Source organism: Pelobates fuscus, chromosome 1 (genome assembly GCF_036172605.1).
Source record: "Pelobates fuscus isolate aPelFus1 chromosome 1, aPelFus1.pri, whole genome shotgun sequence".
Taxonomy (NCBI): Eukaryota; Metazoa; Chordata; class Amphibia; order Anura; family Pelobatidae; genus Pelobates; species Pelobates fuscus.
Genome location: NC_086317.1, coordinates 341566852 through 341590831, shown reverse-complemented (window position 1 = coordinate 341590831; position 23980 = coordinate 341566852). Strand labels below are relative to the sequence as shown.

The window sequence follows — 23980 nt, the reverse complement described above, 5'->3', positions numbered from 1 at the left end:
TGGTTTGTGGTCCAGAAACGGCTGACTGTACGACCCCTTGTACGGCCAGCCCTGCCAAAAACCCGTGAGGGTTGATAATGAAATACCCTTTTCATGGATGACTGCGCCTTGTTTAGCGTGGCGTATAGGTTTACATGCTTATGTAGTTCTTTAATATATGGTTCTCCAAACAATAGACCCTTTGCTTTGGGGCCCAATTCTTTGGTTCCCAAGTCAGCCAGCTTGGCATCCATACGCAGCAGCACTGCTTTTCTACGCTCAGTACAGAGAGATGTATTAGCATTGCCCAGCAGGCAAATAGAGCGTAGTGCCCATTCTCTAATCACAGATGGGTCTAGAGGGCCTTCATTAGATAGGGCTTCATCAGCCAGTAGAAGAATTTTAGCTAGGGGTCCTAGGATATCTAGCATTTTGTCTTGGGTCAGGCGTAGGCTGCGCTCAATGCCCTTCTTTGGATCACGGCCCGATCTGGCCAGATATGTGTGGAGCAGCGTATCAAACTCTGGGGTCACCGCAACTCTATCCGGTAGAGTGGGTCTAGGACATTCTGCTCGTAGTTTTTTACGGATCTCCCGCTCTAAGGGTCTTCTGATCCAGAAGTGAATATACTGAGCAAGATGGTCTGGAAGTGACCATTCAGATGATCGGGGATATCTAATTTGCCTCGGGTCAAACAGAGGTTGGCCAAGTGCATCCAGGAAAGATTCGGCGTCCCCAGATGGATTCGATCCGGGTATCTCACTTTCAGTTGGGAGATCTCCCATGATGGATTGAGGGAGAGGAGCACCTTTAAAGGGTGCTTCGGGCCAGTCTTCCCCTTCATCTGAGGAGTGGTCAGCCTGCCATTCATCCAAGATGGCTAAGGGGTGTAGGTCGAAGGAGTCTTCCTCCTCTTCCGACAGGGTAGGCTGGATGGAGTGTTTCTCTCTAACATCCGCCTGTTTAGGGCGCTTCGCCGGCTCTTTCCCCTTACGTTTGAGTGGTTCAGGCCCATTCCCTTTCCAATAACGTTTACTGGGTTTGGAAGGGTTTCTATTTATGGAGTCGGACTCCTCCACATCTTCATCAGAATGCGGAGTTTCCGAAATTTTTGGCTCTTTTGAATCCACGGGCAGCACCCGAGCCAGGGCCTTTTCCAGTGAAGCAGCTACAGCTGCGTTAATAATTGCTTGCAAATTTTGGTCTTGATTTGAAGCCTCCATAGCAATAGTGTTGAAACCTATGGGGCAAAATAGGCCAGTGTTAGAGTGTATTTAAAGGCCGTCACGGAATATTACAGTTTGTTATAATTCCACATTGCAAGCTGAAACTGGGGGTCACCCAGTAATAAATCACCTCAGGGAATACTTTTTCACACCCGTATAGAGGTATCGTGGCACAGACAAAGCGGGCCGATCATGGGCTGTATAAACAGACAGCAATCATATTTAATAGTTCATCAACCTTATACACATGAATTGTGTAAATTTGAGATATATTAATCATAAATTATATATGTGGAATTGTTCAAAATAAGTATTTGAGAAATATGATTCCAGTTATATAGGAATAAATTGGTTTTAAATTCCAGTAAAACAGATGTAATATAAACTTCTCCCCAAGGGGGAGCAAGACAGAGGTAAAGCTGTACCAGTATTAGTGGTGAAAACTTCCTTATTAGTGAGGGAAATATGCAGGGAAAAAATATATAACGTTAATAATATAAGTCAATGACGTTGATGTATTGAACTTGTGTAATGGAATCTGACCGCTGTGTAAAGCGGTATAATGGCCGCCGCACGGCCGGAGGAAAAAAGCAGATCGCGGCTCCAAGAAAATGGCCGCCGCGATCTCGCGCGTGCGCACTAGAGAGGAAGCCGTTTGGATCCCGCGGGGGAGCGCGAGATCCAAGATGGCCGCCGTGCGCACTGAGGACCGTTGGAGGCGTTCTCCACAGTCCGAAAAGCCCGGGAAAACGGGGCGAGAATGCCGCCGAATAAAACCGGGCTGGAGTGAAGGTAAAACGAAATTAAATGAAATAATAAGTAAGAAACTTTACACAATAAGTAAATAAATAAGGAAATACTTAACAAATAGTTATATAGGGAAGAGAAAAATATATAAACAAAAGATGAGTTTAGGAAAGTAGGTAGTAAGCTCAAAGGATAAAATAATATGTAAATAGATAACAGTGAAGGAGTATGACAGAAAAAATTAATAGGTAAAATAATAGTAAAACCACAGAAACCCACAGAAGTAGGAGACAGTGGCACTCTGACCTGTACTGGTGTGAAGCAGCAAAGAAAGAGGAAATGACATCACTGGGAGGGACTTATATACCTTGTTATCTCTTTTTTCTGATTGGTTACCTTGTTACTAAGTAAAAAAGTGCTGCTGTGAAGCTTAAGTAAAGAAAGTCTTAAGCAAATACGAAGCCTCCTGTCATGTTATAAAATTGGTAATTTTACAACATGTTAAGATATGTCAAAGGGCCAAATTCCTATCATTATTGAATAATGTCTGTACTTTATACGCAACCAAATAATTTATATTGTGTATAATTTTGCTATATTTTTTACTTTGGCCTGAAAAATTATTTCTTCTCTTAAATGAATATCCTCTGCTACATTGTTTGATTATTGTCAGGTCCCCTGCCCCTGCGAAAACCTTGCTTACCTCATTACATCTGGTCCCTGTCTCCAGACTGGCAGTGTGTCTGACGCTGCACGCTCTAGAGCAGCTTCCTTATATGTGTGCCGCACCCGATCATGTGACCCAGCCCACAGTAATGACCTCAGAGACCACAAGGGAGGGAAGAAACTCCTCCCACGTGTTGTGGTTAACACTAATTGGAAATTAGCCAATCAGACGCACCCTGTGTGTATATAAGCTAACTCCTCCCTTGCCTCAGTGCCCTGTTGTGGTCTCTGGTTTACCATTGAGCGTTGCACTTGGTATTTGGTTTTCCTGGTTACTGATATTTGGCTTTGACTCTCGTTATTCCGTCGCTCTGTTTCCCTTGACCTTGGCTTGTGTTTTGACTATCCTTTTTGCATAACCCGACCATTCTAAGGATCGGTATTGCAATTCTCTCTACTCTGTCCTGTCTGCAAGTTAGGGTTTCCTAGTGAACGTTACAATTAGTGTAATATATGATACAGAATACAAATTAAATATAAACAAAACGATTTAAAATAAAGAGCCGGTATTAAAAAAGTTAAATGAAACCGATATATTTATTAGATCTTTTCTGCACTGGCTTCTGTAGAGAGCAGAAAATGATTGAGAGATCACAGCCAATCCAATTTGATGCATTTGTCTACTCATCTGATGCATTTTTTCACCTCTTTTCAGTTATTGAAGTAGAACACATTTAATTCTCGTTACCGTAAGACCTTTCAAATTGATAAGCCTTTAACATCTCGTCCTTATGATTTGATGAACTAGTCTGTATATTAAAGTAACCATATAAAGATCGGTCATTAATGAAGAAGATATGCCTAGTTAATTCACATGTATTAAAGGAACGATTTTAACCATGACATATCATGAGGAAAAATGCCAGTTTGGATGATCAAATGTTCTAAATTGTCCAAAAGTCAACTTGATGCATCTGCCAGGCATCCTAAATAATTCAGGAAATGTCACTCTATCTGCTTTAAACAGACAGCCTTTTGGGGAGGGCAGGATATTATATTCAAAAAGCATCATGACTCTTGCAATTTCACACCAATATTCAACAGAACATGTTGCGTGTGATATTGGATGTTGAATATTATTTGTGCATAGAGTTAAACATAATATGTTTAAATACAAAAAAATATCAAAGACCATTTACAGTTTTGTTTGCATTAACCTTTCATATCTTTGTTTTCTTTCCCCCTTGGGCTTTTCAGAGGACTGTTTGGAGGACAATGCAGAATGCTGTAAGATTAAATGTTCCTACAAATTCTTCTCATTGCCATGTTTCACTGCACCACTTCATTTTCTGTAACATTTCTTTTCTTCAGAATAGACACTCTTTAGAATAATGTGAAGTGTTGAATGCAATCATCGGATTTTAATTAGTGCTTAAACATCTGCTGCTAACACCCATCCAACTCATCCCACAGGTCTTAAATGCCCTCTATATTCAAAACATGGCTACTTTGTAGTTATTGGAGAGATTTAAGATCAGCTTTTCCAGATGTTTGTTTGAATGTTGCTAGTAAATAAAACAAATTAATTACACATAACAATATTAGCATGTAAATTCAGCAAGGTTTTTTGTGCTGGGATGGGTGTTAGATTATGATTTACATTCATTCTCAACTTAGTTAGAAAATATCTCCTCTAGTACCTCAGCTATTAACAATTTCTTTGTACTTTGTAGTACTTTTTTAATACAAGATTAAAGGGGTACTCCAACCCTTTTTTTTTTATATAAACCCCCAATTTTCAGTAAAACCCTTCCTAAAATAACGTATGAGAATTTTAGCAACTGGAGGTAAGCAGGAAGACAGACATTTTCCCTTGCAACACACTTTTAGCACTGTCAGCAAGGGTAGAAGCTCATTACATCTGTTGACAGTGTGCAGTGTGCACTGACAACAGATGTATTTTTTTTTTATTTAACATTAGACAGCACAAAACAGAGTTCCAGGCTGCCTAAGTCACGTGTGCCAGGGTGCCCCAGCATGCAAATATATTTGTATGTGCCGCATCTTAAGCAGAAACACTGCACATACAGATTCCAACCACCATGACCACTTCTAAAAGCAGAAGTGGTTATGGTGCTCAGAGTATCCCTTTAAGTGTTTGTTAATATGTAGCATAGTTTAGCGTGTGTTTTTTCACTCTGTTATTATTATTATATGTTCATGAAATATCAATTGTGGTAACCTATCCTAGATGTTGAATGTCAAGCATTGCCTATAGGATTTATGAATAACTCCATACACATATGTGTGGATCAATGATGCTTCAAATGTTTGGATGCACCATCCTCTATTTAGGAATGGGAAAGCTATATCAAATTTTCTTCATGGCTGTTCTTACTAAAAAAAGAAGATACAATGTCTATGTATTCATCTATGGAATCCACACTTGTGGTTTATACGATTTCATTATTTTCATTGAAGTGAAGAACACATGTACAAGGTACACAGCCATGGAAACAAAACAAAGTAGATGTACATAAATCAGGCCAAGCAGAAGTTGGTACATGAAAAAACAAATAATCTACATACCAAAGAAATAATATACATTTCATTAACAGGTGTGTCTAAAATAGGTGTGTTAACCATAGTTGCATTCCTGACTAATTCCCACTTTCGTATGCCATATGAATGACCCGTGATGTCCGAAATGCACTCCTCAGAACAATCAGAGGTGTACAGACAGACAGACAGATGCCATTCCACACAGATGCCATTAGAGTAATTAAAGGGGTGAATAACGATGAGGTAAAAAAAAAAAAAACAGTTTTTTTTTTTCATCAGAGAAACCCTTCACATATACTTCTAGACTGGATTCTGTGGCAAAATACAAAAATGTTGTTACCTACACTTGATTGCACTGATGTCCATGACCACTATGCAGGCTATAAGGTCTCTGGTGCTTGCATTCTCCCCTACTCTCATGACTAATAACCTGGATGCTGATGCTTTGAGCCAGCAGCCCCTCATCTATAGGTTGCTGGATCAAGGTGTGGAACACTAGATTGAGTCTTGGCTTGAGAATTTGTACCAAGGCATGCAGGATCAAGGCTTTTGAGGTCGATGTCTAGACCTCACAATTTTCAGATGAAAAGTGCAAAGACAAAGCATTGGATTGCACTAAGCAATAACAAAAAACAAAGACTTCCCAAAAAAAATCTTTTTTTTTTGTCAAATTATAATTGTACCAATTCTGATTACTGTAAAAGGTTTTACTTGTTTAATGAAAACAAATTGAATAAAGATGCATGTAATAAATGGTTTTAAGTCGTACATATACAAATGACTCTGGTGGCCAGAATGTAAGTGTGCAATATAGTTGTATATAAGTAAGACAAATAACTGAGAGGCATAATATTTAATTATAGCCTTCTAGTATTCCTTTATTGTGTTTATAAGTGAAGCTCTGTGTCTGTTTGAAATGTTTTGCCTGGTTTCATGTTTTATTAGCATCCCAAATTACAAGCTTTTATCCTAAACGGAAGTCTAATGGCTGTTTCTAAGGACATGGGCAATTACAACAGAGATTTGCCTACATCGGGTGGATCATTCCTTCGAGCCTTTTCCAGACTTTTAAACATCATATGACATTTAAACTGCAGGTGCCAAGACATTAGCTGGTACTACAGCTCTAATTATTTTACGTTATTTAACATTTAATTGTGCTCAGGCTGGATATAAGTGATTTCTGTTGCTTGTAGGGTTCTGCTACTAACTTCAATTAAACTGTGCTCTATAGAAAACATTACAACCACAAAACACTTTCTAAATTGGTTTTAGATTTCCTTTCACCCATTTTAGTGGTGAATATTAAATGTGTCTATGTACACTTGTTTTTAACGTTAATAAGCTGTATTTTGCTTTGTGGGTTAATCTTCATGTATTTAAAACAAATCCTAATGTTAAAAAAAAATAATTAAAAAAATTGAAATAGTCAATGTATTAAAATGCCACAGGTTGAATTCCTGTCAGAAAAGTAAGACACTAAGACATTTTAGTTCCTTGTATGTTTGTTTGCGTTTTGTTTTCATTTTTTTCATTTTCTGCATGTATTTTTTATTTAAGCACTGTAAATCAAATGTTTTGCTTTCAGCATTTAGAAAAAAATATGTTCTGTTTAACATTCCAGAAAATTAGACTTTAATGGTTACTGCAACGCTATTTTTGCCTGCTTTGTTTTTAACAAATAAAACATTTATTTCTATTAGACATTTTTCTTTAGGTTCAACTCCCTATAAACATTAAAATAAGGCTGAAAAAAATCTAACCCTTACCTGGAATCCAGTGCCGGTGAAGCTCCCACGCAGCTTTCCACTCCCCATCTGAAGTAATAGCACCTGATGTGATGTCCAATTTTAACTGTTCTGTATGGACTCTGAGATGGCAAATAATTGAGTGGGGAGGGAGAGAGGGTACTTTAACATAATAGGGGTACATGGAGGTAGTACAGTAGAAAGGAAGAAAGGCTGCGCCAAAAATTGAACAAAACTAATAAATAAATAAAATTAGTCCCAATATATATTGGAAAGTAACATGTCTGTTCCACAAGTTCCACTGGTAAAGTGTTTCCTCTGTCTGTGATACTTCAGATCCTCTCGTGATATGGAAAAAACAAAGGGAAAGGACCAATCGTGCAGAGTGTTTAAAATGAGTATTGGTAAAATAATAAGATAAATTACACTCACATTTACATGAGCTATGACCAGCTCAGGGGTAATAGGTGTTCAGCAGAATAATCCCTGCTTGTAGGATATAACGAATGCTTGTCCTCTTGGAGTATGATGGTGTCCAACTCTCAGGAAAAAGGAAGAATAGGAACAACAAATAGTGCTCTCTGATGGTATAATGTGGTATAAATAAAAAGAAAAGGAAATATACTCACAAATGAAGTGCAGATCTCACTGCACTTTAAATATAGCGTGGGCGGTATAATCCCCACCTCAGGATGTATAAAATGCCAGGAAATAAAATAGTAAAAATGTGTAAAATTAATAAAATTAAATTATATAAATGGCACAGTAATATAGCCAAACTGAATTTATTATTTAAAATACACAATAAAAACCCTCTGTAAGGTTGCTGCCTACCAATTATATTATTAGCGCTTACCTATTTTTTACTTTTTCTGTACATGGAGGTAGGGAGGGCTTAACTGAAGGAAGGAAAGACTCTGACTGCAAGGAAAAAGCTAAGTATGCCCTTAGCAAACAAATTATATTCAACAGACAAGTTGAGAACATCTGTCGCCAGCACACAGTGTGTGCTGATGACAGACTATTACTTGCACAGAATTGACATTTGGCAGAGTTTCGGGCTGCCAAAGTCACCTGTGCCTGGGTCTGCAATTTTCCCTGGCACACAAGTGCAAATATCTCAGTATGTGCAATGTTTCAAGCAGAAATGCTACACATACAGACTTCTACCACCAAGAAAACTGAAGTGGTCATGGTGGTTGGAGTAACCCTTTAATTAAAAGAGCACATTAAGCACCATAACCACCTTGTTGTAGTGGCTAAGGTGCAAAGAGTCTTTGGCACTGTGCTCCCAGTTTGTTGAGGTTTGTGACAAAAAAAAAAGCATGGCACCTAAACCTTGTGCCCTTTGTTGTCATCAGATAGCATGAGATGAGATTCATTTCTGTGTTGGATTAGTCCCAGAGATAGCAGCATAACATTATAGTGAATAATTTCAGTGAGCCCCATTACTACTGGAAAATAGACATGTGCAATTCGTTTCGGTCCGAATATGTATTCGGACGAATTTCGGGCAATTCGGACATTCGGGTACTTCCGAATGTCCGAAGTGCTGAATTGCCGAGGTCCCGAAGTTCTGAAATTACCGAATTTCCGAAGTTCCAAAGTGCCGAAGTGCCAAACTTCCGAAGCACAGTATTGCCTAAGTACTAATATACTTACCCAGTGGAAGAAGAAAAATGTTACATTGTATACAATTTTAAATAAAAAGTATACAAACATAGCCAGGATTCACCTGTAAGCATTTGCAACACTTACAACAATCAAGTAACATACATTCACATAAAATGTAAGTTACTTGGCCAGTCAATGTAATGACAGGAATGAATAAGTAGGTAACTCCCTAATTCCCACGGCATTAGGGAGCTATCTACTAAAAGGCTGAAAGACCTAAATTGGTCTTTCAGACAAATTTACTAATACCAAGTAAAGATTACTTGGTATTAGTAAATTATGCCCCTACTCGCTATACCGCGAGTAGGGGCATGTCTATTAAACAGTGAGCAGCCTGTGGCTGCTCACTGCTAAAAAACAAAAAAAGTCCCCCTTCCCGAGCCCGCACCCCTGAGCGGCGGGTGGGGGCCCTAAATTATAATAAGGGGGGACCTAATGTCCTCCCCCCGGGCCCCCACCCCTAAACGGAGGGTGGGGGCCCTACATTATAATAAGGGGGGGACCTAATGTCCTTCCCCCCTGGCCCCAACCCCTGAGCGGTGGGTGGGGGCCCTAGATACTAAAAAGGTTAAAAAGGGTACCTAAGGTGGGGGGGCTATTTTTTTTTTAAACAGTGAGCCTCAGGCTGCTCACTGTTTACTAGACATGCCCTTACTCACGGTATAGCGAGTAGGGGCAACATTTACTAATACTAAGTCATTTTTACTTAGTATTAGTAAATTTGTCTGAAAGACCAATTTAGGTCTTTCAGCCTTTTGGTAGATAACTCCCTAATACCGTGGGAATTAGGGAGTTATCTACTAAGTGGCTGCAATAGAAGTGCCGAAGTCCCGAAATTCCGAAGTTCTGAATTGCCGAAGTACCGAAGTGTCGAAGTGCCGAAGTTGCTGAAGTTCGGAAGATCCAAAGTTCCGAAGTGCTGAAGTGCCGAAGTTCTGAAGTTGCTGAATTTCTGACGTGTCGAACTGCCGAAGTGCCGAAGTGCCGAAGTTCCGAAGTTGCCGAAGAATTCCAAACCGAACCGAAAATTTTCCCCATGCACATGCCTACTGGAAAATATCCCAGTTCCCCATTCCATATGGGTGCCAAAGGTGCGGTGACAGAGGTCTGTGGTATACAATGTGAAATGTACAATGTGAAAGATGTGTGCCTCTCTTTTCTGGTGTTTCAGGTCCCTACTTTCTAGTAGCCATTGAGGCAACTGAGATATGATATTTCTGTATCCAAATACCCTAAATAATGAGAGAGAAGACACAAATAGCCTCTCATAGGTAAATCCCAATAGTTTAATATCTGCTCACAGAAACAAATCTTAAAACTCAACAATCATCAGCTTCCTTGTTCCACTGGGACACAACTCATTCTATGTCAGCCTTGACAAAAACAATAGCTTTTGTAATTCCTTGTGTTTCAAAGGATGCAGATCAGATGATGTTGAAGAGGTAATAAATAAGCAATATCTTTTGCAGCCCTTTCTGATCATCTGAAGCTAAGTGGATCAAAATGACATCAAAACAACATAATCAACTGTTTGACTCACTGGGCAATGATCTGTGCAGAATGGAAACAAAAATAAAATCTCATTCATTGGCTCAGGAACAAATAGCAAAAAGTTGTGTTTTATACATATATATTTCTAATTTTCTGTGGAGCAATGTAGATTGCATGCAGTTTAGTACATAAATAAAATATTTGTTGCATTAGTTGTGTGTTTAATAAGGATCTGCATCTGGGTAGCTGTTCATTTTCACGTGGTGTGTGAAGTCTCGGTGGAGAAAAAGTTGATAATAAAAATCAGAGATTAACAGTGTGTGTCAGATATAGAACACCTGTTTGGCAAGGATTTGCATTAGCTAATTTACACTGTGTAATTATATTCATTTTGGGGAATCGGATTTACTTCCTCCTATCTTTAGAACTGAATAAAAGCATTGATGTGATTTTTTTATTGACCATAGTTTTATTGTACACGTGTATGTCCAGGTTGGATGTATGCAGAATTAATGGTTGGTGGGGCATATATATTCCAAGAAAACCTTTACTAACATGATCCAAAAATAATTTAGTAGCGTGTGTACATTTACAATAAGATTTACAATATTTACAATAAGAGTGACAAAGTTCTAGGGAAAGCTTTCAAATATTTCAGCTTTTTGCACTTTTTCTAAGAATTGTTCTTAGTGGATAAGATACTTTGTTTCAATATAATTGTGACTGTAGTTAAGATCAGAAAACTATATTCTCGTTCATACATAACCCCATAGATGTCTACAAAGTGCTGTGTTCGGTTCATTTTTAAGTACCATAAATCTATGACAAAAGCCTTAACTAAACTCTAGTCTTCTATTATTTAATGTTGCTTGAGGACATTCCATTTTTTTCTGCTGATTTGAAATGTCACTGAGCAATAACAGATTGTAGATCAGAGAAGATGACTCATTTTTAAGAAAAATACAGAAATATTTACTTCCTTGGCGTGTATCTTTGGGGAATGAGATAAAAACTACCACCTTTTCCTTGCTCGGAAAGAAACATCACGGCTGGAGTAGGACATTCCGTAGAGGCAAAATTCAAAAATAGCTACACTGCACATTAACTAAATAACTAAAGCAATGAAACATTTTTAGTTTTACATTTTTCTGTATAGTTTATTTTTATATGTAAGACTTTAAAGTGTGAAAAGCAATAAAGGAAAACTACTAGTACCATAATCACTATAACACACTGGGAGGAAGTGAGTTCACGTCACTTCCTCCCAGTTTGCAGAGAGCTATGCAAAGATGGAGAGGTACTGAGGAAGACTGGCGCCTCAAAATCCCATCAGTCTCAGCCAGCTCCCAATGCATCCCAGAGAAGCCACCAACCTGCACTCAAAATGTAAAGTAACAGGTAGGAAGTGACAGTGAATACATTGCTGTATTCGAACACCAACACTGCACACAAATATGCCTGGTTTCAAATGCACCACATTTAAACACAAATGAGGACACACATATATGCCCATGTATTTAAACACCAACATTACATACAAATACACCCTTGCATTGAAACAGAAACTCACACAAACTTCAAACACACCCGTCATTCAAACACCAACACTGCACACAAATAAGTATTCAAACATAAACACTAGAAAAAAACACCCCTACATTCAAACACCAGAACTACATGCTACTACATCCTTTTTTTTTTTTTTTTTTTTAGCTTTCTAGTAATTTTATTGTCCGTGTATGTATAGTGAAAATAATATATAGTAGTCAATATGTACAAACAAAACATACATCCCAGGACTATTTACCAATGTGTTTTCAATTTTCTTGCATCTAAACGTGTTCATTACTTCAGGGGCCTAATGTTTTTTTTTTTTTTTTTTTTTTTTTTTTTATAAATCTGTTTTATTAGTATGATACGAGGTCAGAGGTTCAAGTGTACAGACATATTCGTAAGCGAGGACTCGCAGGTCCTAATTGCTCGAAACCTGAAGAAGTATTATACAAAATAAGTGAACTGTTAACATACAGAATTATACATGACATATACACATTCGGCAAGGAAGACGTAGTGTTTTAAACAGCGTTCAACATATAATGACACCATCCTAATGCGCCGCATAACAGAGCGGACAGCTAGAAGTCACCTTTGTGTAGTGCGCTACGTGTCTGAAGTGTACCCTACTAGTTGTGGTGGGGTACGTGAGGCATTGTGATTAGCGTCGCTATAGCGAGGTGCAGTCCAGGTCGGGTATAGCTAGATATCATGGGTCTTCGTGTGGCTATGAGGCACTGCGTCACCCGCTTGTAGGAGTATGTGCGTGCGTTAGCGGTCATGCGGACCGCCGCTATTCTACCAAACACCACATCCCCACTCAAGTCAATTGTGTATGAGACCCTAAACCCTCAACCAATTCCGTGAGAGGCAGTGTGAGGCAAACCCAATGTCCACCTGGCCGAATCGCCCGGCCCCTACATTAATAGAAATGTGTCACCACATCTAGCGTGTATTATAGTCATGTGTTTGTAACAGTTGAGGATCCTAGAGAAGAATCAAGAATATATAGATGGAGAGAGAAAAGGAATTGAGAGAGAGAGTAGAATAGGATAGGAGAGTTGCTCCCAAGTTCAGTTATAGATGGTTTAGGGAGGATATGGAGGGTAGGGGTGGTCAAACCCCGCCGGGCCAGGTGCCCTTTCTTCCAACTCTCAGTGGCCATTAGATATGAATGCAAACCATGGTTGCCACTGCTCCGCATGTCTGTCCCCTCTACCAAGCAACGAGGCCCGAGTAGCTTCCGCTCCCTGAATCTCCTCCACCCTACGAATCCATTCTTCCTTCTTGGGAATCTCTGTCTTCTTCCAGTATAGGGGGATCAATGCTTTGGCCGCATTAAGGAGATGGCGCAGGATCGATTTTTTGTATCCAGCAATTGACAGCGTCGAAATATGTAGGAGGGCTAGCGCCGCCGTCCATTCCGCCGTCGCCCCCAAGATTTCGACGATCGCATCCCTGACCATGTCCCAGAATGGGACTATAAGGCGACAGTCCCACCAAATGTGTACGATCGTGCCCCTTTCCTCAAGACACCTCCAGCATGTCGGGGGCGTTGTTGGAAAAATCCTATGGAGTAATATGGGTGTCCGGTACCATAGGGCCAGTAGTTTATAGTTCGTTTCCTGGTATTGAGTGCAGACGGAGCTTTTGTGCTGCGCAGTTTCCCATTGCTGGGACGTAAAGGCGGTACTTAACAAAGTCTCCCATTGCCTGCGGAAGACATTATTCTCTGTCAAGTGTCCCACCACCAAGTGTTGGTAGAGAGTGGATATAGGTTTTCCCAGCGATGAGCCCCTTTCGCAGTGCCGTTCAAACCAGGTGAGGTCTCTGTGTAATTTCTCCTTGTTGCGTACATTATTGTAGTAGTGCTGTACCTGCATATAACGTAGTGTGAGCAGAGGCGTCCGTGGCGATTGTCCCAGTAGGGAATCCAGGGATTTCAGGGCGCCATTACGCAGGACTGTGGAAATGGGAACATGGGTGCGGCTCTCTGCAAAGGGCCATGCGCTTGGTGGGATGCCCCCGCCTATCGCCGGGTTATGGATGATGGGGAGTAAGGGACTAGGTGTGGGCGAGACATGTGGTTGTTCTCTCACGTGTTTCCAGCTGATGAGCGTTTGTGTTATGATGCCTACCGAGTTCCCCTTGTCAACTGCCATAGGTCTTCCCGCCCAGATGGCGTATTTCAGTTGTGCCTCCTGCCCATCCTTAGTCAGTGTCACCCACTGTTTCTGGTGCGTGGTTGCATGCCATTCCAGGATGCGCTGGAGGGTCGTGGCCTGGTGGTATTTTTTAAAATCTGGCAATGCCAGTCCCCCACGGCATCGTGGTAAGCAAAGTAGATCGTGGCGGAGCCGCGGTCTCTCGCCTTTCCAGACATAGCGGAGAATTGCCGATCTCAGTGTGGAGAAGAAATGTGGAGGAATGGCCCAGGGGAGAGTTTGAAATGCATACAGGAGCCTGGGTAGAACATTCATTTTAAGGACAGCGATTCGTCCAAACCATGAAACGTGTGGGTATGCCCATCTTTCCAGGTCCGCCAGGATCATCTTCAAGAGTGGAGGGAAGTTTAGAGGGTATAGGTCGCTCGGGTCCGACGTGAGCCATATCCCAAGATATTTCATTTTACTGGGACACCAGCGGAAGGGGAACAGGGTATCCAAAGCCCAATATTCAGCTTCCGGAATGGTAATATTAAGTACCTCGCATTTGGACAGGTTAAGTTTGAAACCTGATATTGTGCCGAATTGCTCAAGCGCGGCCATGAAGCAGGGCATGGTGACGCGAGGTGAGGAAATGAAGAACAAAAGGTCATCCGCATATGCGGCCACTTTATGTTCCACCCCTCGCCACGAGTATCCCCTAACGTCTGGATGTTGTCGAATAGTTTGAAGTAGGGGTTCTAAGGACATGGCAAAGAGCAGGGGCGACAGTGGGCATCCCTGCCTTGTGCCGTTGGAGATTGCAAAATCCGCCGTTAGCGCCCCATTCACACGAACCGCGGCCCGCGGATTGTGGTACAGCGCCCGTATCCATGTGAGGAACCTCTGTCCCAACCCCATAGCGCCAAGGGTGGTAAGCATGTATGGCCATTTTACCCTGTCAAACGCCTTCTCAGCGTCGGTGGAGAGGAGGAGGAGAGGTTGTCCCTGCGTGCGCGCTCTATGTTGAATTGCGAATACCCTCAGGGTGCTATCTCTTGCCTCTCGGCCGGGGATGAATCCTGTCTGATCCATATGTATGAGTGCCGGTAGAACAAATCTGAGTCTTGTTGCAAGTGCCTTAGTAAATAGCTTAGCATCCACATTTAGAAGGGAAATTGGGCGATAATTGCTACATATCGTGGGGTCTTTTCCCGGTTTCGGCAGGACAGTGATAATAGCAGCCTGGGATTCCGTTCCGAAGGTCTCCCCTGTTGCTATCGCATTCAGAGCCTTCGTGAACCAAGGTAACAGTATGGTCGAGAATGCTTTATAGTACCCCACGGAAAATCCGTCTGGGCCCGGTGCCTTGCCCGTCTTGGTCGATTTCAAGGCCGTTTTTAATTCCTCCTCAGTGATCAGCCCGTCCAGCGTCTCTGCTGTATCGGGGCCGATCGTCCTCTCCACCGACTCTCGCAAGTAGTTCCGCGTCAGGATGCCTTCGTCAAGTGCAGCAACATCGTCGTCTGTCGCGTGTATATTGTAAAGTGAGTGATAGTATTTCTTAAATTCCTCAGCTATCTCAGCCGGGAAGATCGTGGAGGTGCCCGAAGAGAGGCGTAGGCTGCGAACCTGTGAACGGGGGGCATTCCCCTTCAGGAGATGAGCTAGGTATTTCCCCCCCTTGTTGGCATGAGTATAGAAGAACCCCCGATTGCGTTGTAGGGAATTGAGATAACGTTTTGTGAGAAGATCCTTCAGTTGTCGTCTGGCCTGCATGAGTTTCCCATATGTCTCCATTAGGTGAGAGTGTTTGTGTTGCTGTTCTAGAGCTGATATTGATTTGTATAGATCCGCCATTTCGAGTGCAGCTGCTTTCTTTTTGTGGGACGCTATTCGGATGAGTGTGCCTCTAATAACGCTTTTATGTGCCTCCCAAATCGATACTGGAGAGGTTTCCGGCACGTCGTTTTCTTGGAAATACTGTTCTAAAGCTTGGGCAATTTGGGTCCGTGTCCCAGGATCGAGTAGAAGGGCCTCATTCAGCCTCCACGACCACGACAAGGGCCGATTGTCAGGGTACCTGAGGCCTCTACCTCTAAGGGAGGTAGAGACTTGGTGGTGTATCCGTCCAGGCGAGCTGTTTCCTCCGTTACTCGCGGTTCATCCAGTCACTTAAACACCGGCCGCGAGGAATCCACGTCCTTTTCTAGCAGGACGATCAATACGTGACGTCATGACGCTAGCACGAGCAATCTGTCACTCAAGTGTCCGATATCCAATCGGTACTTGTCAGAGGCGTGATTTCCATCCAGAGCCAGGGTATTTAAGCTTACTCCTTACTTCAGCTCATTGCCCTGTCGTGGTTCTAGCTTGTCTAGTCACTCAGTGCTCTGGTATTCTAGTTTGCTCTTTTGGTTTTGACTCGGCTCGTTGTACTACCCTGTTTCTCTGTTTTCCTTTGACCCGGCTTGTCTCTCGCTTATCTGTCTTCTCGTTCCCTCGACCTCGGCTTGTCTCTGACTATTCTTTACTCTCGGTACGTTAGTCCGGCCATTCTAAGGCCCGGTATACGTACCTTTCCACTCTTTGTACTCTGCGCGTTGGATCCCTGTCCCGATCCTGACATTACGACAGGGCCAATGGATCCTGCAGGTACAAACAGTCAGCTTGGTTCTTCGGATCCCAGGTTTGACGCCATGGAACATAGGATGGATCAGATGGCTTTGGCACTACAGGCACTTTTGTCTCGTGCTAGTAATCCACCTGAGGAGACACGTACTCCTTCTATCTCTCCTGCAGTCTCAGGTCTAGAGGTAGCCACTGTAGGTGCTTCTTCCCGTATTACCCCACCAGTACGTTATGGCGGGTCACCGGAGAAGTGTCGTGGCTTTCTAAACCAGATTAGCATCCATTTCGAATTACAACCCCGCTCTTATCCTACAGATAGAGCAAAGGTTGGATTTATTATTACTCTGCTCATTGAAAAAGCTTTGAGATGGGCCAATCCTTTATGGGAGAATGATAATCCACTAGTCTATAATTATAATGCCTTTGTAGCTGCGTTTAGAAGAACTTTTGACCCTCCTGGCAGAAAGGTCAATGCAGCTAGATTAATGTTGCGCCTTAAACAGGACAATCGAACACTTGTGGATTATGCACTAGAGTTCAGATCCTTGGCGGCAGAAGTTAAGTGGAACGAACAGGCTTATATAGATGTGTTTCTGAATGGGTTATCAGATGTAATTCTTGACGAGGTCGCTACTAGAGAACTCCCTGAAAATTTGGAGGATTTAATTTCTTTTATATCTCGTATTGATGAACGCTTAAGAGAGAGGCAGAACACTCGAGATAGGACCCGTAGACCCTCCTTTAAACTAGCACCTACCTTTCAAATCTCTGAGTTCGAAGACTTACGTATTCCTGAACCTATGCAGATAGGCAGTACTCATCTCACTGAAAGGGAGAGACAGTACAGGAGAAGGGAGGGTTTATGTATGTATTGTGGAGTCAGGGGTCATTTACGCCTAAATTGTCCCAATCGTTCGGGAAACGCTCGCACCTAAGTTCCTCTAGAGGACAGGCCTTGGGTGTTTCTACTTTGTCCTCTATTCACAACTACAAGGAGCTCAGGCTTGTGTTACCCGTTTCTTTAAAATGGGAGAAGGGAGTAGTTAAGACTATGGCACTAATCGATTCTGGAGCTGCTGAGAGCTTTATAGATCAGGGTTTTGCTGCCAAGCATGCTATTCCATCCCAGTTAAAAGAGACACCTCTGGCTGTCGAGGCCATCGATGGTAGACCGTTACTTGAGCCTGTTATTTTCCATGAGACCATACCGATTAACTTGACTGTTGGCATCCTGCATAAAGAGGATATATCCTTAATGCTCATTTCTTCTCCGTCTATTCCCATAGTCCTGGGGTACTCCTGGCTGAGGAGACACAACCCTATTATTAATTGGGAATCAGGGGAGATAGTTTCGTGGGGAGAGAATTGTCAAGAAAAATGCTTGCGGAAGGTCTTACCTCTTGGATTAACTAATACATCGAATACCTCTGACAATCCTACAGAGACACAAATTCCGCCTCAGTATCTAGATTTAAAAGCAGTCTTTGACAAAAAGAAAGCCGATACCTTACCCCCACACAGGTCCTTTGATTGCAAAATTAACCTACTTCCTGGTACCATGCCTCCCAGAGGTCATGTATACCCATTATCTATAAAGGAGAACTCAGTCCTAGAGGAATATATTCACGAGAATTTAGACAAGGGATTCATCAGGAGGTCCTCCTCCCCTGCCGGGGCTGGATTTTTTTTTGTTAAAAAGAAAGATGGTTCTTTGAGACCTTGTATTGATTATCGAGGCTTGAATAAGATAACCATTAAAAATGCCTACCCGATTCCCTTGATCACCGAACTCTTCGATCGTTTGAAGGGCTCTACAATTTTCACCAAGTTAGACCTCAGAGGGGCATATAACTTGGTGAGAATCCAGCAGGGACATGAGTGGATGACGGCATTCAATACTCGATATGGTCACTATGAATATACTGTCATGCCTTTTGGGTTATGCAATGCGCCAGCGGTATTCCAAGATCTGATTAATGAGGTTCTTAGGGAATTTCAGCAAGAGTGCGTCATTGTATACCTAGATGATATACTCATTCATTCTAGTGACATTGAGATTCATCACAAGCAAGTCAGGAGGGTTTTGCACAAGCTTCTCCAGCATGGCTTGTACTGCAAGTTGGAGAAATGTAGCTTTGATCAAACCCAGGTAACCTTTCTCGGATATGTGATCTCTGGGGAGGGATTTAAGATGGATCCGGATAAGCTCCAATCCATTCTAGAGTGGCCTTTACCCACAGGTCTTAAAGCCATACAGAGATTTATTGGTTTTTCCAATTATTATAGGCGCTTTATTAAGGGCTATTCTTCCATTATTGCACCTATCACTAACATGACTAAACAGGGGGCTGACACTAAGAATTGGACTACTGAAGCTCTCCTTGCGTTCAAGACTCTCAAGGAGCTTTTCGCTTCCGCTCCAATTTTAGTTCACCCTGACACTTCTCTACCTTTTTTGCTCGAGGTAGACGCATCAGAGACTGGTTTAGGTGCTGTTCTATCTCAAAGGTTGGGTGTTGATAAACCATTACATCCATGTGGATTTTTCTCTAAAAAATTGACCGGTACTGAAAGCAGGTATGACATTGGTGACAGAGAATTACTAGCGGTTATCAAGGCTTTGAAAGAATGGAGACATTTATTGGAAGGTACATTACATCCTGTTACCATCCTGACAGACCACAAAAACTTGTCCTATATCGGAGAGGCCAAGCGTCTGTCCTCCAGGCAGGCTCGTTGGTCGTTGTTTCTTACCCATTTCAATTACGTTCTGACTTACAGACCTGGGTCAAAGAATTCTAAAGCCGATGCGCTATCTCGCCAATATGAACCCTCTGCTTCAGTTGAACCACTTTTGTCTTCCATTGTACCCAAATGCAATATTATTGCTAATACCAGTCTCAAAATTCATTCTCCACTACTTGACCACATCTTGAAGTCACAACATCTAGCTCCCGGAAACACTCCTGAGGGAAGAAACTTTGTTCCTCCTGAACTTCAACTGGAGCTCTTACAATGTTTTCATGAAAGTAAAATAGCTGGTCATCCTGGTATTCGCAAGACATACTCTCTGATATCCAAGGATTTCTGGTGGCCTTCACTTCGAAAGGATATTGAGGAGTTCGTCGCAGCTTGTGAGACTTGTGCCAAGACTAAACTACCTCATGCATCCCCATGTGGCCTGTTACACCCCTTGGACATTCCTGAGAAACCTTGGTCCTGTTTGTCCATAGACTTTATCGTTGATTTGCCTGCTTCCAAAAGACAGACTGTTATTCTCACGGTGGTGGATAGATTTACTAAGATGGCCCATTTCGTGCCATTACCTAAACTTCCGACTTCTCCTGAATTGGCGGAGATTTTTGCGAGAGAAGTTTTTCGCCTACATGGGATTCCTTCAGAGATTGTTTCTGATAGAGGTTCTCAATTTGTCTCGCGTTTCTGGAGATCCTTTTGTTCTCAAATGGGCATCAAATTGAACTTTTCCTCTGCCTATCACCCTCAGTCTAACGGAGCTGCTGAACGTACTAATCAAAAGATCGAACAGTATCTGCGTTGCTTTGTTTCCGAACACCAGGACGATTGGGTCGGTCTGATTCCTTGGGCGGAGTTCGCACACAATAACCTTGTTTGCGATTCAACTCGCTCTAGCCCTTTCTTCATGAACTATGGCTTTCATCCTTCGATTTTTCCTTCGGTTTCCTCTTCTCAGGGGATACCGTCGGTTGATGATCATGTCGCCAACCTGAAGAAATTATGGGATCAGACTCGACAAATTCTATTACATAGTTCCTCGCTGTTCAAGAAACACGCTGACAAACATAGAAGAGCGGCTCCTGTTTTTGTTCCTGGGGATAGGGTATGGTTGAGTACTAAGAATATTCGCCTAAAAGTTCCGTCCATGAAATTTGCTCCTCGCTACATAGGTCCTTACAGGGTTCTCACTCGTATCAATCCGGTTGCGTATCGCCTTGCTCTGCCACCTGCCTTACGCATTCCTAACTCTTTTCATGTCTCCTTGTTGAAACCCCTCATTTGCAACAAATTCTCCTCTAAGGTCCCCTCGCCTCGTCCTGTTCAGGTGGAGGGTCGGGAGGAGTACGAGGTCAGCTCCATCATTGACTCCAGAATTTCAAAGGGAAAATTGCAATATCTGGTCAACTGGAGGGGATATGGTCCTGAGGAGAGGAGTTGGGTACCTCAGGAGGACGTCCATGCTTCTCGCCTTCGCAGAGCATTTCACCTCCGCTTCCCATCTCGCCCCGGTTCATTCCGCCCGGTGGGCGTATCTGAGAGGGGGGGTACTGTCAGGGTACCTGAGGCCTCTACCTCTAAGGGAGGTAGAGACTTGGTGGTGTATCCGTCCAGGCGAGCTGTTTCCTCCGTTACTCGCGGTTCATCCAGTCACTTAAACACCGGCCGCGAGGAATCCACGTCCTTTTCTAGCAGGACGATCAATACGTGACGTCATGACGCTAGCACGAGCAATCTGTCACTCAAGTGTCCGATATCCAATCGGTACTTGTCAGAGGCGTGATTTCCATCCAGAGCCAGGGTATTTAAGCTTACTCCTTACTTCAGCTCATTGCCCTGTCGTGGTTCTAGCTTGTCTAGTCACTCAGTGCTCTGGTATTCTAGTTTGCTCTTTTGGTTTTGACTCGGCTCGTTGTACTACCCTGTTTCTCTGTTTTCCTTTGACCCGGCTTGTCTCTCGCTTATCTGTCTTCTCGTTCCCTCGACCTCGGCTTGTCTCTGACTATTCTTTACTCTCGGTACGTTAGTCCGGCCATTCTAAGGCCCGGTATACGTACCTTTCCACTCTTTGTACTCTGCGTGTTGGATCCCTGTCCCGATCCTGACACCGATAGAGAGGAGATTCAAGGTCCACTGTGACCGCGTTGTGATCTGACCACGTGGCTGGATCTATGGTAGCGGAGATGAGCCTCTGTAGGCCCAGTTGGCGAATAAAAACATAATCGATGCGGGAGTACCGATCATGCAACGCCGAATAATAGGTGTAGTCTTTGGTGGAGGGGTGAAGGGCCCTCCAGCAGTCTACCAGACCCATATCTCCCAGCGACCGTTTCATAGAACGCAAGTGTAGATGGGAGATACTGCTATGTCCCGTGGAGGTGTCCATGATGGGGTCCAGGGATGCGTTGAGATCCCCCCCCAGGATGAGTGCACCTTCCGAGAAGTAGTTTATTCAGCATTCCTCTGAGGAACTGAGCTTGTCGGGCATTAGGTACGTAGGCCGTGGCAAACGTGTACATCATGCCCGAGATCGTCCCCTTCAGAAAAAGATAGCGTCCCTGTGAATCAAGCTGACTGTCCAGCTTCTGGAAGTCCAGGTGCGCTGCTATTAGGATGGCCACCCCTGCTTTCCGCGATGTTGGATGATCGCAGAAATAATTGATCGGGAAATGTTTGTTATGTAATCTGGGAGCTGCCCCAGTTCGGAAGTGCGTTTCCTGTAGCAACGCCACCGAGATATGATTCTTTTTTAATTCTCGAAGTAGATGGGTCCGTCGCTCAGGTATGTTCAGGCCTCTGCAGTTAATAGTGCGGACAGACAAGGGAGCAGGGCGATAAGCACCAGGCTCCGCACTCCCCTTTCCGGGATCCATTGTAATGAGGTATACCCTCCCGTCGCCTTAGGTGGGCAAATCCAGGGGGGGTCACAACCGCCCTAGCGCGGGTCAAGGAGAGGCCCAGAGGGACAGACCACCCCGGGTGCAGGGCAGGAGGGGGTAGGTCAGAGGAGGGAAAGACTCAAGAACGAGGAGAGAAGATTAGAGAAGAGAAGTAAACGCCCGTGGCAACGGGTGTTACAGCTGAGACAGAAGGCGTCCCAGAAGATCCACCCCCTTATGGGGGGTGACTCGTGCTACGGTCGGAGGCACAGGGAGTCCGTACCGGCAGCTAGGCCAGGTATCAGGAGGCCCCAGGTTCCGCCGTGTAGGGTAAGCACGAGTGCGTGTTGGGATGTGCGGCTCGGCACCAGACAAGAGTGTTAGAGTATGTATGGGATTGGGAGGGTCCCCACACCCCAACCCCTGACAATGTGTTACGTGAAGTACAAATTAGCGCGATCTGTAAAAAATTTTTTGTATGCGTGAATAATAGAACAACCATAAGGGCACAACCGTAGCCCATGGATGATAATAATACAATAATTCAATAATTCAAAAGCCAGTAACTATGTAATTTAAGCGGTGTTAATAACAAAGCGCCACAACTTCTGTCCTGCATCCCTACCAGGTGAGGCCCCAAATAGCCACAGAGGTCTAGCCTGCCCCGTGTCATATGCATAGTCGTCGTCGGGGGACCTGGCGTCTAAGGAGGGGGGGGGAGACATAATACTGTGAGTATTACAGGAGATTCAATACTGTGACATAATACCGTGAGCATTACTGGAGCCCCATTACTATGAGTGTTACTGAAGATACTATACCGTGAGTGTGACTAGAGACACAGTACTGTGAACTTTACTGGAGACACAATGCTGGGATTAGTACTGTAGACACATTACTGTGTGCATTACTGGAGGCACAATACTGTGATTATTACTGGAGACACATTACTGTGAACATCACTGGAGACACAATACTGTGAGTGTTACAGAAGGCACAATACTATGAGCATTGCTGGAGACACATTACTGTGAGCATTACTGGAGACACAATACTGTGAGCATTACTGGAGACATAATACTGTGAGCATTACAGGAGACACAATACTGTGAGTATTACTGGAGACACATTACTGTGAGCATTACTAGAGACACAATACTGTGAGTGCTACAGACAAGACAGTGACACAGTACCGTGTGCATTACTGGCTATACGCTGCTGTGTTACTGAAGACACATTACCGTGAGTGTTACTTGAGACATAGTACTGTGAGCATTACTGGAGACACAATACTGTGAGTATTACTGGAGACACATTACTGTGAACATTACTGGAGACACAATACTGTGAGTGTTACATAAGGCACAATGCTTTGAGCAATATTGGAGACACATTACTATGAGCATTATTGGAGATACAATCCTGTGAGCATTACTGGAGACTCAATAATGTGAGTATTAGTGAAGATACATTACTGTGAGCATTACTGGAGACACAATACTGTGAACGTTACAGAGAATACAGTGACACAATACCGTGAGCATTACTGGCTATACACTGCTGTATTACTGAAGACACATTACCGTGAGTATTACTGGAGACACAGTACTGTGAGCATTACTGGAGACATATTACTGTGAGCATTGCTGGAGATACAATACTGCGAGTATTACTGGAGACACGGTACTGAGTATGCTACTGGAGACTCAACATTGTGAACACTACTGGAGACAGAGCACTGTGAGTGTCATTGGAGATACAATACCGTGAGTACCATTGGAGACAGTATTCAGAGTGTCGCTGGATATACAACACTGTGAGTACCGCTAGAGACATAGTACTGTGAGCATAATAAGAAACAATAACGATATAAAAGGGTGGGTGGAAAGTAGTGAGACCCATGTGCAAGCAAGCCCGTGTAAGGG

At 43.1% G+C, this 23980-nt stretch overlaps 1 protein-coding gene across 2 annotated transcripts in view; it reads left to right on the top strand.

Annotated features, from left to right (window-relative positions):
• Positions 1 to 23980, top strand: part of GPC6 (glypican 6) — a 946336-nt gene that overhangs the window by 842570 nt on the left and 79786 nt on the right. The window contains exon 7 of one of the 2 annotated variants that reach the window (XM_063425799.1): positions 3876 to 3905. The exons of the other annotated variant lie outside the window; for it this stretch is intronic. Coding sequence (XP_063281869.1) covers positions 3876 to 3905 — 30 coding nt within the window. The remainder of the gene's footprint in view (positions 1 to 3875; positions 3906 to 23980) is intronic. 2 annotated transcript variants of the gene reach the window in all.